The sequence below is a fragment of the Tachyglossus aculeatus genome, chromosome 9 (genome assembly GCF_015852505.1).
Source record: "Tachyglossus aculeatus isolate mTacAcu1 chromosome 9, mTacAcu1.pri, whole genome shotgun sequence".
NCBI lineage: Eukaryota > Metazoa > Chordata > Mammalia > Monotremata > Tachyglossidae > Tachyglossus > Tachyglossus aculeatus.
Window position 1 is genome coordinate 18538677 of NC_052074.1, and position 14902 is coordinate 18553578.

Below are 14902 nucleotides of genomic sequence, written 5' to 3' on the forward strand. Positions count from 1 at the left end.
ATGTCTTGAAGGCAGGAGGAGACACGAGCCTGAAGGGAGGGAGAGAGAGCATGGCAGAGATGTAGATTTGGGTGTTATCAGCTTAGAGATGATAGTTGAAGCCGTGGGAGCGAATGAGTTCACCAAGGGAGTGAGTGTAGATAGAGAACAGTATGGCATAGTGGATAGAGCATGGGACTGGGAGTCAGAAGATCATGGGTTCTAATACCGGCTTGCCACCTGTCTGTGGCCTTGGGCAAGCTTCTTCACTTCTCTGGGCCTCAGTTACCTCATCTGTAAAATGGAAATTGAGATTATGAACCCCACATAGGACAGGGACTGTGTCCAACCTGATTTGCTTATATCCACCCCAGCGCTTAGTACAGTGCCTGGCACATAGTAAGCACTTAACATTATTATTATGTTGCATTCTGGGTTTCAGCAATTAATTTTATGAATTTATTCACTTCAGAATTCATTATCTAGCATATAAAACCCTACTCCCACCATACACCATTTAGGTAGATTTCAAGTGCCCTGAAAGTTGCAAAATGTTCACTAACTCCATTCATTCATTCAATCGTATTCATTCACTCATTTATTCATTCAATCGTATTTATTGAGCGCTTATTGTGTGCAGAGCACTGTACTAAGCGTTTGGGAAGTACAAGTTGGCAACATATAGAGACGGTCCCTACCCAACAACGGGATCATAGTTGAGCACTTACTGTGTGCAGAGCACTGTACTAAGCGATTGGGAAGTACAAGTCAGCAACATATAGAGACGGTCCATACCCAACAATGGGCTCACAGTCTAGAAGTGGGAGACAGACAACAAAACAAAACATGCGGACAGGTGTCGTCACCAGAATAAATAAAAATAAAACTAGATATACATCATTAACATAATAAATAGAATAGTAAATATGTACAAGTAAAATAAATAGAGTAATAAATCTGTACAAACATATATACAGGTGCTGTGGGGAGGGGAAGGAGGTAGGGCAGGGTTTAATTAGGATCATGGTGATGGTGTAAGTGATCAATTACCTAAACAATTACCTTGCTGATAGTAGTATGAAAATGTTTTATTTGTATTGAAACTTCTTCTATTACTTGACTTCTTTTAACCAGAGTAATTTCATTTAGCTCCAAATAAGAAAGGCTGTGGAATCTCTCTCCGGGTGATCTCTGAAACCATAAGTGTCTGTTATATTGTTAATAAGCACTCAATAAAGAGGATTGACTGAATGACTGAGAAGGTTTAAGAGTAGGTCTGCCAAAAAAAAGGTAGAGATTGACTATGCCCCTTTCAGTTGGGAATTCCATCATTCTGGGCATCTTCCGTTTCATTGTAAGTCTTGATTTCTGAGTGGCAGTCAAAGTTTAGGAATCACCTTATTCCTTTTCCATAACTTAGGGTCTCTTCTGACTTCCTATGGGAGGAGGTACATTAGAAATGCCAATATCAGTTGAACGTTACAAGATAATGTAAAGCAATTTTCTTTTATTTTGGTACAGGCCACTGGTTTGTGCACAATTACAAACTCATAGAGGATAATTTGTCTGTTGTTGCAAGAGAGGACAAGATGATTTAAATTTAGTGCTGCCAAGGTCAAGCGATAGGTAAGGAATTTGAACATTTATCTGTTGCTGAGCTTTAGAAGTCTAGTGCGGGATCTGATTTAATTTGACTCTCAACCCAAGAGTCCTATGATCTTGCATTCTCAATGTTTGGGATTTAGAATGCAGTACAACAAGCACTCATTTCAAGTGTCACAGCAATGATCCTAATTCATTTCTGGAAGGCTCCAGAGCTATCAGAGAAGCAGTGTGGCATAGTGGAAAGAGCATGGGCTTGGGAGTCAGAGGTCGTGGGTTCTAATTCCGACTCCACCACTTGTTAGCTGTGTGACTTTGGGCAAGTCACTTAACTTCTCTGGGCTTCAGTTACCGTATCCTTAAAATGGGGATTAAGACTGTGAGCCCTGCGTGGGACAAGGATTGTGTCCAACCCAATTGTCTTGTATCTATTCCAGCTTTAGTACGATGCCAGGCACATAGTAAGCATTAATACCACAATTATTTATTATTATTATTATTATTAGAGTAGTTAACATCTAAATAGTAGGTTCAATATGTTACTGTTATTTGGAAGAACACAAGTGCATAGCTAATGTGGAAGTGCTGAAAGTGGTAGTTATCTTCCCAGGGAGAAAATAAATTAATCGGGGAAAGCTTCCTGGAGGAGATGGGGTTTCAGAAGGACTTTGAAGAGGGGGAGACCTGTGATTTGATGGATTTTGCCAGCAGAGGGAAATTCCAGGCTGTGGGGAAAGGTGTAAGCAGAAGACGGGAAACAGGAGAGATGAGACTGAAGTACAGTGAGTAGGTTAGCCTGAAAGGGGTACAGTGGCCGAGCTCAGTCTAGTGGGAGAAGAAAGTGGAGAAGGTGGAGAAGTAGGAGGAGAGAGGCATGAAATCATGGTCAATAATTTCTGCTTGATGCAGGGAATTGAGTGACTTTTGGAGGTCTTTGAGGAAAGAGGAGATGTGTGCAGAATGGTATTTTAGGAAGAAGAGTCGGGCAGCACAGTAAAGTGTGGCCTTTAGAAGGGAGAAAACGGAGACAGGGAGATCACAGAGAAGGCTGATGCTTGATGTGGTAAAACATGTAGCCATCCCAGAATAAATGGATCCCTATGGGCTGAACCATTGTAGGAGCTGGCTGTTGAGTACTGTGGATCAAGCCCAGTGTGTCTAACATAGTGTCACTCCCTTACTCTTAACTTCTTACAAACGCATAGTTTGACTTGAGATCAACTGCTGCAAGGGTTTCCTATCAGGGTGTGGCCTTCAGGTTCCTAAGGTTTGTGAACTTTCTTGCAGTGGCGTGGTGGTTTTTTCCTGGTACGATGCCATTCTTCCCTACTACTACCTCCCTGCTGTGACCTGTACTAACCCCAGGAGCTGGGATACCATCCAAACTGCAGGCACTGATCCTATGGCAACTTTATGTCATGGGAACAGTGCTTTCCCACTTGTTGAAAAATGGACCAAGATGCCACTCCCTGGATTTGCAACATCCGATTAGGAAAGAGAAGGAGAGAGGACATTCACCCACACATTTCTTTTCTGAGATAATATTGATCTTTCTTTTCTTCTGGAAATTAAATACAGCTGAAGGTTTTGACTGTTGAGTTGCTTTGGGCACCTTCCCCTTGTATTTATTAGGGAATTTAACACATTATCAACCAAGAAATACAAGGGATTTTTTATGGTATTTGTAAAGTGCTTACTATGTTCCAGGCACCGTAATAACCACTGGGGTAGATACAAGTTAATCAGGTTGGACACAGTATCTGTCCCACATAGGGCTCACAGTCTTAATCCCCATTTTACAGATGAGGTAACTGAGCCACAGAGAGGTTAAGCAATTTGTCCAAGGTCACACAGCAGAAAACTGGCAAGGCCGGGTTTAGAACACAAGCCTTTTCTGACTACCAGGACTGTGCGCTCTCCACTAGGCCATGCTGCTTCTGGTTCCAACATTTAATCATCCCTCAATCATTAATTTTTATTGAGTGCCTGCTCTGTGCAAAACTAGTACTAGGCACTTGGAAGGGTATACTGGAATTAGTAGATATGATCCCTGCCCTCGAGGAGCTTTGCAGTTCAATAAGGAAGGCAGAAACTGAAGTATTTTATAGGTTGGAGAAACTTACAGATTATTTAAGTGCTGTATATAAGTGATAGGTCTAGGGGTGGTGTGTACTTAAGTGCTTAGGTGGTGTTCATTTTCCACTGTCAAACAAACCCTGAAAAAGCCTTTTGGTAAATAGCACCACCTGGATTTGGGCAAGGTGAGATTTAGGAAAAGAGGATACAGGTGAAGGGATGTGAAAAAGAAATAGTGTGTTTATCTCAGATAGTGTAAAATCTTTATAGTTAATTCATTCCCTTCACAAATTGTACAATTGTGAGCCTACTTCCAAGCTGGAAAATGACAGTAAAATCCCTCACGTTACTTCCACTTAGGAAATGTTAGATGAATATGCCCCTTATAGTTACTTAATGCTTGGTAGTTAATACTTATTTCAATAATCATTTTAGAATTAGAAATGGACTTATTTCTGTCATTTATTATCTGCTAAGGCTATATTTCCTTTTGAAAATGCCATTCATCTCTCCATTAGTATTTTTTTTTCTTGCAGTATACATTAAGGGCAGAAATAGTAATTGGTAAGGTGGAAGAGGAGAAAATGATGAAAACTTCATTGGTTGATGCTCAGCAAGCCACAAGGCTGGTTGATTGTTTCCTTATTAAACTTTGTTGGTCAAGAATCTTATAAGTGATTCCCTAAAGGGTCCTTTGACATTTGTGTGCCTTTCTGGGAAACTCAAGATGGTTTTTGTGCATGAGCCCTGAGTGAGACAAAGTCTGTGTTTCAGAATGTTATATTTGCATCTATCCCAGTGCTTAACATGTAATAGAAGCTTAATAAATACCCAAACTACGATGATGCATTTCATCCTGTATTTCCTACCGCAGGTAATATGGATAAACATAAAGAGCTGGAAGACTTGGTGGCTCAGTTCCTGCATGTAGAAGCAGCTATGGTGTTTGGAATGGGATTTGCTACTAATTCAATGAATATTCCAGCATTAGTTGGAAAGGTGAGACATGCTTAAAACAATGAGATTTTCCCTCATATATAACAATACTTAACATAGGAATGTAGATCGTGCCCTTGGTGGTGATTCAGGAATGGTTGACAAAATAATAGTATTTAGGGGTAAATATTCTTTCCTGTGATTTGGGAATAGGATTGGAAGTCAGATAAAGTCTCCGAATCAAAGCTGGTTCACTGCATGACTAACTAAATTCACTTAACTTCTCAGGGGCTGACTTCCCCTTTATTGCCAGGAGTTGTGAGCAGCAATTAAGGGGCAAAGGTTTTGAAAAGTGAAGTGATTTAGAACAATTAAATTTGGCTATCCATTCTTCCTTCATCAAGAAAAAACTCCTTGTCATCATTACCAAATTATTATTGTATTGAAATTCAACACTCCCTGGTTATCTATTCCAATAGTTTATGATCACTTTTAATAATTCGTTGTGATTTGTCTAAATCTCCTTTGCTGCCACTGAGGCCAAATATTTACCTGCTTTCATAAATCTGAACAAGGGGAACATTTGAGGATATTTTATTATCTCTACGAATAATAATTGTGGTGGTATTTGTTAAGCATTTACTATGTACTATATACTAATCACTAAACAAGCAGCATGGCTCAGTGGAAAGAGCACGGGCTTTGGAGTCAGAGGTCATGGGTTCAAATCCCGGCTCTGCCAATTGTCAGCTATGTGTGACTTTGGGCAAGTCACTTCACTTCTCTGTGCCTCAGTTACCTCATCTGTAAAATGGGGATTAAGACTGTGAGCCCCCGTGGGACAATCTGATCACCCTGTAACCTCACCAGCGCTTAGAATAGTGCTTTGCACGTAGTAAGTGCTTAAAAATGCCTTCATTAAACATTAATCATATTTGAGTGCTTACTGTGTTCAGAGTACACACACCCTTTAGACTGTGAGCCCACTGTTGGGTAGGGACTGTCTCTATATGTTGCCAACTTGTACTTCCCAAGCACTTAGTACAGTGCTCTGCACACAGTAAGCGCTCAATAAATACGATTGATGATGATGATTGATGATGCAGAGCACCGTATTAAGCACTTGGGAGAGTACAATATGACAGAGTTGGTAGACACTTTCCCTGCCCACAAGGAGCTTACTGTCCAGAGAATCTAGGGGTAGATAATGTATTCAGGTCACACACAGACCTGTCCCTCATGGGGCTCACAGTGTAAAAATAGGAAGGAAAGTAGGTATTTAATCTCCATTTCACAGATGAGGAAGCTGAGGCACAGAGAAGTTAATTGACTTTCCCAGAGTCACACAGCAAGCTAATGGCAGAGCAGCAGTTAGAACCCAGTCCTCTGTCACCCAGACCTGTGCTTTTTTCACTAGGCTATGCTGCTTTCCCTGCCCAGCAGTTTACCAGTAAGGTTCATAAAGAATTGCTCTTGGTAATGATTTGTGGGTTCTGTGGTGAATACGACACTTGTCACTTTCTGACAGTAGCCTTACATTTTTTCCCACAGGGTTGCCTCATTTTAAGTGATGAGTTAAATCACACCTCTCTTGTTCTCGGCGCCAGGCTCTCAGGCGCGACGATACGGACTTTCAAGCACAATAGTGAGTATCTCATGGAAATCATGGCCAACAGACACTTCTGAGGCAGGGAGGAAGAAGCAGTCAGAAAGAACTGGCTCAAAGTCAGTCTGGGAAGGCAAGACAGAAGGCCAGTGACTCAGGAGAGTTTCTGTTAGCTTTTGTCAGCTTGGAACCTGCCCCTCTTAGTACCCTTTCCTGATGCTCCCAAATCCGCTCCCTCCCGGATCCTGCTGCTCCTCTATGTTGACTGGCCAGAAACTCCTAGGAAGCTCATAGGAAGCAAGCCACACCCATGCTGCTTTAATACTTATATTCCTAGCTTTATTACATGATGTCAAATTTTATTTTAAAAGGTTCCTTAATCACCTTTGGCCTTAAGTACATGTCAGCATTAGCTCCACTGGGTAATTACTGAACTTAACTCTCTGCTGTAGGGTGGATGTAAAGACTAGCCACAGAGTCAGGCCAGATCTCAAGAGACAACCTGTCAGTGGACAATGAGACTTTCTCATTCTTGGTTCTCCTAAGGTAATCAACAAGTCATGCTTAAATCCCACTTGACTCTATACCAGTAATTTCTCTTGTACAATTTTATTAACTGGAGTCTACCAATTAACTTGTGCTTTCATTCTCTGAAATCTAGGATGTACCATCCAACATCCCTAACTCTCCCTTTTAATTATCCTTCCTGGAACTACTCTATTAAACCCTTCTGGAGTTTCCTCATTTTTCTAGCTTTTTACCTCTAGCTTACCTAACTTTTCCTTTTATTTGCCCAGGGTAGAGCTCCCATCTGCAAATGTTTTGTCTGGTATTGTTAAATCAGACAGCGGCATTGGGTGTGTCTGCATAAGACAAGCATAATTTTCAAAGTGAATTTGCAGAAAAATATATTTCTTAGGCAAGTCTAAATTGGATTAACAGAATGTCAGGCACTAATTTAATTAGAGATTATTCCAGACAAGAAAAATCCATAACTTTGGAACCAAGCCCCATTAATCCCATCTCCAAGCTTGCCCTTGGAATACAGATGTCATCACTTGCACCTGACTGGCTGACTGCGTATCAGGTTTTTCCACCTCCAGCCCTGCTTTCCCACTTTGCTGATGTCCTAAGAGATCGCTAGACAATCACCGGAGGTCAAGATGGCCAATTGCAAGGAGAGGAAAGGGGTGTAAAGCTGACAGAAATCACGTCTGACAGTGCTATTGGACTGTTTCCTCCCAATCATTTAGTATAGTGTTCTGCACATTGTAAATTCACAATAAATACCATTGATCAAGTCAACAATATTCATAATAATAATTATAATAATTACTGTGGCATTGGTTCAGCGCTTACTATGTGCCAGGCACTGTACTAAATTCTGGGTGGATACAAGATAATGGGGTTGGGCACAGATCAACAGCAGCTTTCAAATTAACACACTTCGGAGCTACCTGGGTGGTTCAGGTCTTAGTAATTTTTTTAATGGTATTTGTTAGATGATTACTATGTGCCGGGCACATAAAGTGCTGGGGTACATACAAGATAAACAGATTGGACACAGCCCATGTCCCACATGGAACTCGCAGTCTTAATCCCCATTTTGCAGGTGAGGTAACTGAGGCCCAGAGAAGTTAAGTGTCTTGCTCAAGGTCACCCAGCAAACAAGTGGCAGAACTGGCATTAGAACCCAGATAATAATAATAATAATAATAATGATAGCATTTGTAATGCACTTACTATGTGCAAAGCACTGTTCTAAGCACTGGGAGGATACAGTGTGGTCAGATTGTCCCATGTGGGGCTCAGTCTTAAACCCCATTTTACAGATGAGGGAACAGAGGCACAGATAAGTCAAGTGACTTGTCCATAGTCTCACAGCTGACAAGTGGTGGAGCTGGGATTTGAACCCATGACCTCTGACTCCCAAGCCTGAGCTCTTTCCACTGAGCCATGCTGCTTTCCCATGCTGCTTTTGCATTCCCATTATGACCCTGTTAAAAATGTACTTTGCGAACCAGTTTTCTCCTAGCTGTTTTGAGTAACTACTTCTAATATTCTTAATATTTGGTTACCACAATGCACAATTTTGAATAACTACAGTTTTCTCCACTGTGCATAAAATGTCGGCTGCTCCCCCCAGCTCGATCCACATTGTGCTTTCAGCATCTACTTTATCAATAGGTCATTATTAGACTGAACTGGGAACCTAAAGGGGACTGATTAAAGTTCATTTTTCAGTAAATTCACGATTACAACTTCTTCCCTGTCATGCCATTGAATTACTGATACAATAACAGCATGAAGCACAATGAACAGTGCCATGAACACCTTTAATCTGCAAATTTGAAGCATTTACTAAAACTTGAATGACTCTATAACTGGTTTAGAATGCTTTTTTGTGTGTGGATGTCACAAATCTGGAATTTGACATGTGTTGGAAACCATGGAGTCCCTAAACTACTTTCTCCCATAAGGCTTTGGTTTTATCCACCATGGTTTTGTCAACCACAGTGAGAGTCAGCACGACCTAATGGGAAGAGCCCAGGATGAGGATAACCTGGTTCTAATCCACCTCTGCCACTTGCCTGTTTTGTGACCTTAGGCAAGGCACTTAAAGTATTCTAGGCCTCCATTTCTTTATTGGTTAACTAATGTCATTCATTCACTTTGGCTAGTTCAGTTTTAACTCTGTCCCCCACCCCATGTTCATATATCAAAAGTATCAAAGAAAATCAAAATTAAAACCTTTGTCTGAAATGCTTTCAAAATCCCGGTGAATCCTCCACAGAGTAAAAGGTTTTAAAATTCAGAAAAGAGCAGGCAAGTGGTAGAGTAGGGATTCGCTCCCAAATCATTCATTCATTCATTCAATCATATTTATTGAATGCTTACTTTGCGCAGAGCACTGTACTAAGCGCTTGGGAAGTACAAGTTGGCAACATATAGAGACGGTCCCTACCCAACAGCGGGCTCACAGTCTAGAAGGGGGAGACAGACAACAAAACAAAACATATTAACAAAATAAAATAAATAGAATAAATATGTACAAATAAAATAAATTAATAGAGTAATAAATACGTACAAACATATATACATAGATACAGGTGTTGTGGGGAGGGGAAGGAGGTAGGGTGGGGGGATGGGGAGGGGGAGGAGGGGGAGAGGAAGGAGGGGGCTCAGTCTGGGAAGGCCTCCTGGAGGAGGTGCGCTCTCAGTATGGCTTTGAAGGGAGGAAGAGAGCTAGCTTGGCAGATGTGCAGAGGGAGGGGATTCCAGGCCAGGGGGATGACGTGGGTCGGGGGTCGACGGCGGGATAGGCGAGAACGAGGCACAGTGAGGAGGTTAGTGGCAGAGGAGTGGAGGGTGCGGGCTGGGCTGTAGAAGGAAAGAAGGTAGGTGAGGTAGGAGGGGGCGAGGTGATGGACAGCCTTGAAGCCGAGAGTGAGGAGTTTTTGCCTGATGCGTAGGTTGATTGGTAGCCACTGGAGATTTTTGAGGAGGGGAGTAACATGCCCAGAGTGTTTCTGCACAAAGATGATCCGGGCAGCAGCGTGAAGTATAGATTGAAGTGGGGAGAGACAGGAGGATGGGAGATCAGAGAGGAGGCTGATGCAGTAATCCAGTTGGGATAGGATGAGTGATTGAACCAGCAGGGTAGCGGTTTGGATGGAGAGGAAAGGGTGGATCTTGGCAATGTTGCGGAGGTGAGACCGGTAGGTTTCGATGACGGATTGGATGTGAGGGGTGAACGAGAGAGCGGAGTCGAGGATGACACCAAGGGTTGTGGGCTTGTGAGTCGGGAAGGATGGAAGTGCCGTCAACAGTGATGGGAAAGTCAGGGAGGGGGCAGGGTTTGGGAGGGAAGATAAGGAGTTCAGTCTTGGACATGTTGAGTTTTAGACAGCGGGCAGACATCCAGATGGAGATGTCCTGAAGGCAGGAGGAGATACGAACCTGGATGGAGGGAGAGAGAGTAGGGGCAGAGATGTAGATTTGGGTGTCATCAGCATAGAGATGATAGTTGAAGCCATGGGAGCAAATGAGGTCACCAAGGGAGTGAGTGTAGATAGAGAACAGAAGGGGACCAAGAACTGACCCTTGAGGAACCCCTATAGTAAGGGGATGGGAGGGGGAGGAGGAGCCTGCAAAAGAGACTGAGAATGAATGCCCGGAGAGATAAGAGCAGAACCAGGAGTGGACAGAGTCTGTGAAGCCAAGGTTGGATAGCGTGTTGAGGAGAAGGGGGTGGTCCACAGTGTCGAAGGCAGCTGAGAGGTCGAGGAGGATTAGGATAGAGTATGAGCCTTTGGATTTGGCAAGCAGGAGGTCATTGGTGACCTTTGAGAGGCAATTTCCATGGAATGTAGGGGACGGAAGCCAAATTGGAGGGGGTAGAGGAGAGAGTTGGCGTTGAGGAATTCGAGGCAGCACGTGTGGATGACTCGTTCAAGGGGTTTGGAAAGGAATGGTAGGAGGGAGATAGGGCGATAACTAGAAGGTGAGCTGGGGTCAGGAGAGGGTTTTTTTTAGGATGGGAGAGACGTGGGCATGTTTGAAGGCAGAGGGGAAGGAACCAGTGGAGAGTGAGCAGAAATCCTTCTGTCTCCCAGCCCATGCTCTATCCACTGGGCCATACTAGTTCTTAAAGTATCTGTTCCAGCAATTACAGACGGGTCCTTAGGAAATAGGCTAATGTGTTCTTTGCTTTGCTCACATTAGGTTTCTTTATAAGGCCCCTCTGTAAGTAAGCATGCAATAATTTAGCCTGTTGGACTTTCTTAGAACCCAGTGATAATTGGAGAGGCCATGGAAGGGAAAACCTTATTTATTTTGACCAGCAGTCTCCTATCCTCTTGTAATTTTAGTGAATAGCCAAACACCTGCCTTTTCTTCCAGGTAGAATTTCTCATCTCTGTTGTGCTCATTCATCTCCTGCTGTGTTGGAGAAAAATAAACAGGGACATATAAGCTTGTACACAAGCAGCTGTCTCTGAAATCCTTTTTTTCCTGCAGGTAATATTCTCAATTTGATAGAGTCTATGTTTTCTGTTATTGTAATGATGTATTGTTTGTATTTCCTATTCATTTTAATCAAGATTTCACCTGAAACTAAATTTCAGTCTATTCACAATCCCACAGCAACCTTATGATGGAGAAAATCCACAGGGAGGCAGTGTGGCCTACTAGGTGGGAAAAGCATAATTCTTGCCAACAGAAAACCTGGAAAATTGTTGCCTCATGGGGGCAAAGTCAAATTTGTTATTTCCTTTGTAAAAAAAAAGCAATGGTCTGGTTGTGATTTCAGGCAAGTCATTTAAACGTTCTTAGCCTCAATTTCCTCATCTGTAAAATGGGGATAGTAACATCTGCCATCCGTTCCTTTCAGCACCGCTTTGTGGGTAGGGTTATTGATGTGAAGAGGTTTGGAAAAATTAAGTCCGGTATATATTCCAATATTATTATTTCTGTAATAAAAACATTCCCTAGCAATAAAATTTCACCAGGTTTACTTGACCTTAGAACTTACCTATCTTGGTTCAAGAGGGCAAACAAGGAAATACTATCGTTTTATATTACAAATATTAACCGGTTTTCATAGAACTCTTTAAGCCTCAGAATGAAACCAAAGATTGGATTTGTCTTCAGTGTCAGTTACTCTTCTTTGTATTTTATAGATTTGCAGATTTGACCAGGTATTGCTTTCTCTTTGCGTTTTGAGCTTCAAACTCCCAGTAATGTCAAAAGGAATTTGAAAATGGATAAAAGCAGTGAACTAAGCCATAAATAAAGATTGGTGTCTAAATAGGTTTGTGGTTCCTAACAAACAGTGATAATCTTCAATTTACTTAGTAAATTTACTTAGTAAATCACTGGTCCAGGTGTCTCACTCCCTTGAAAGAATTAGAAATGCTTTGAACCAAGGTGGTTTACACCCTTCACTACTGATAGCAAAACAGATTCACGTTCCAATGGTTCAAATTACCTCATGGCCACAGAATCTTCCATAAATCCCAGTTCTTCACAGAAGCAAAAGCTTTAGGGTGGTAACTACAGTGCTTGAATGGACTAAGTAAGGAAGCTGTAGGATCTGTCCCTTGACTTGTACTTCCCAAGCACTTAGTACAGTGCTCTGCACACAGTAAGCGCTCAATAAATATGACAGAAAGAAAGAAAAAGGAAAAAAAGAGATTAGATAAACATCTGTCATTAACTACCCCAGTGCTTAGTTAATACAGTGCCTGGGTACTAAGTAATAATACCATAAATTATTATAATTATGTAGAACTTTTACTGCCTCTGGCCCAACCACCTCTAGGATTCCAAAAAATATTTATAGTAGCATAGACTATCATTATATAGAAACAATTTTAATTTTTTAGTTTGTGTCCCATGAGTCTTTCCCCTCATAACTGTCAAGAAACATGAAGTGAATGCTTAAGACCGCATGGATTGTTTTACTCATCAAAACAACTAAGATAATCACTTCTCTGTACTTCTCGAGGTGTCGGGAGGATTAGCAAAATGCTCAAATAAGTGTTTTAATAAGCATTATTATTAAAAATCCCTTGCAGATGTTATGTGGCTCGTTGAAATTGTAGAATCCCACCAGGCCTTCCGAAAGTACACTGTAATCCTTTGAATTCCTGGGGGTCTGTAACCCAAACACTGTAGCATTGTGCTTCAGGGCCTGCGAACCCAAAATGAAACTGACCAGAAACAGACTTTGGTTCCAGTATCTGAGCTGAGAGAAATCGTCATGGATCTTTTCCATCTCTAAACTTCTGTGTTTCTAAGAGGTCAGCTAGTTCTTCCCCCTGCCAGTGGAAACTTGATTGATTGATTTTCCTTCTGCTTTAGGATCACAGTGTCGGAACACAAAAGGTTTTTTGTGAGGTTCAGATGAAAAGCTTCACCCTTGAAACTCCCATTTCAGCTTGGATGCAGTTGTTTCTGCACACTGGGGAGTGTCCAAACTCCCTCATCCACAATGTACACAGATCCAAAAACCCAACACATTTGGTTTATTTACAGCCTTATTGTAGTGGCCTGACATGTAACCAGTAAGCCCGGCAAGGAACTTTTTGGTGATCAAGACTTTCATTCCAAAGATAATTGCCTAAAAAAAACCTCCCAAAAACCTTTTTTTTTTACCCAAAGCAAACAACCACCCCAATCTGCAGCAGATACAACATTTAGTTTTTACATAATACAGATTTCAATGAACCGGAGTTTATTTTATAAAAACGGCTGCATGGGACTTGCTTCTCTTTGGGGAATCAAGTTTCCGTACCTGAATATAATAGCTTTCAGACCCAGGTTGATAAATGTAGTTTGAGTCCTGATGCTCAAAAGATGCTAATTACTTCAACTCTGTCCATGCCAATTTCACAAAAACTATTTGAAATCTCCTCTTAAGGAGGAAGCTGATAACTTAATGAAATCGGCTTTTTATTTCTTATATTGCCATCTAGTGGATACCAATGTCACCTGCGATGAATTTAGGTGACTGGAGAGAATCGCTGGGCCCGATTTAAAAATGTCATAAAAAGATGATCGGAAATACAGGGATATCTAACGCCCAGATAAAGAATTTGGAGGTGGAAAACATTTCACCTGAGCCTCTTAGGTCAGACTGCTTAGCACTTCCCAACATACCACATTTGATATTAACACAACCCCACAATTCTTATGTACATACCTTTACATTATACCTTATAAAGTACTTATTTATATTAATGTTTGTCTCCCCCTCTAGAGTCTAAACTCGTTAATGGGCAGGAACCGTTTCCGATAATTCTGTTGCTTTGAATGATCCTGAACACTCAGTGTTCTGCGCATAGTAAAATGACCTAGTGGAAAGAGCAAGAGCCTGGGAGTGAAGTCAGAGGACTTGGTTTTCATTTTTGTTTTGTTTTGTTTTGTTTTGTTTAATGGTATTTGTTAAGTGCTTAACTATGTGTCAAGCACTATTCTAAGCACTTGGGTAGATACAAGTTAACTTGTATCCAGCCAGACACAGTCCCTGTTTCAGTTGTGGCTCCCAGTCTAATTAGGAGCGAGAACAGGTATTGAACTCCATTCTGCATTTGAGGAAACTGATGAAACTAAGGCACAGAGATGTTAGGGGACTTGTACGTGGTCACACAGCAGGCAAGTGATGGTGCTGGATTTAGAATCCAGATCCTCTGACTCCTAGACCCTTGTTCTGGTCACTAGGCCATACTGGTTCCCATCCTAGTTCTAGTTCTTACTCTGCCTTTGCCACTTGTGTTACTTTGGTAAGTCACTTAACTTCCCTGTGCCTCAGTTTCCTCATCTGTGAAATGGGAATTCAATGCATGTTCTCCCTCCTACTTAGACTGTGAGCATCATTTGGAACAGAGAACTGGCTAATTGGCATCTTCCCCAGTGCTTAGTATAGTGCTTGGAACATAGTAAACACTTAACAAACATGACCATCGTTACTATTATGCATAAAATAATGGGCCCTTATTACTTAATTTTTCTACTTCCAAACAGACTCTCTCCTACTGTATATCCTGGCAGAGATAAGAACCTGTACTCTCCTAAGTAAACCTCTAGGAGAAGGATGTGGCTTCCATGTCCAGTATGAGAAATAACAATAAATAGAATAATGGCATTTATTACATACTCTCTAAAAGATAATAAGAGGCCACAACCTTCTATTTCCCTTTT

General features: G+C 41.6%; 1 protein-coding gene across 1 annotated transcript in view; it reads left to right on the forward strand.

The window, feature by feature from the left end:
• Positions 1-14902, forward strand: part of SPTLC3 (serine palmitoyltransferase long chain base subunit 3) — a 115285-nt gene that overhangs the window by 39851 nt on the left and 60532 nt on the right. The window contains exons 5-6 of the mRNA XM_038751639.1: positions 4532-4656; positions 6145-6238. Coding sequence (XP_038607567.1) covers positions 4532-4656; positions 6145-6238 — 219 coding nt within the window. The remainder of the gene's footprint in view (positions 1-4531; positions 4657-6144; positions 6239-14902) is intronic.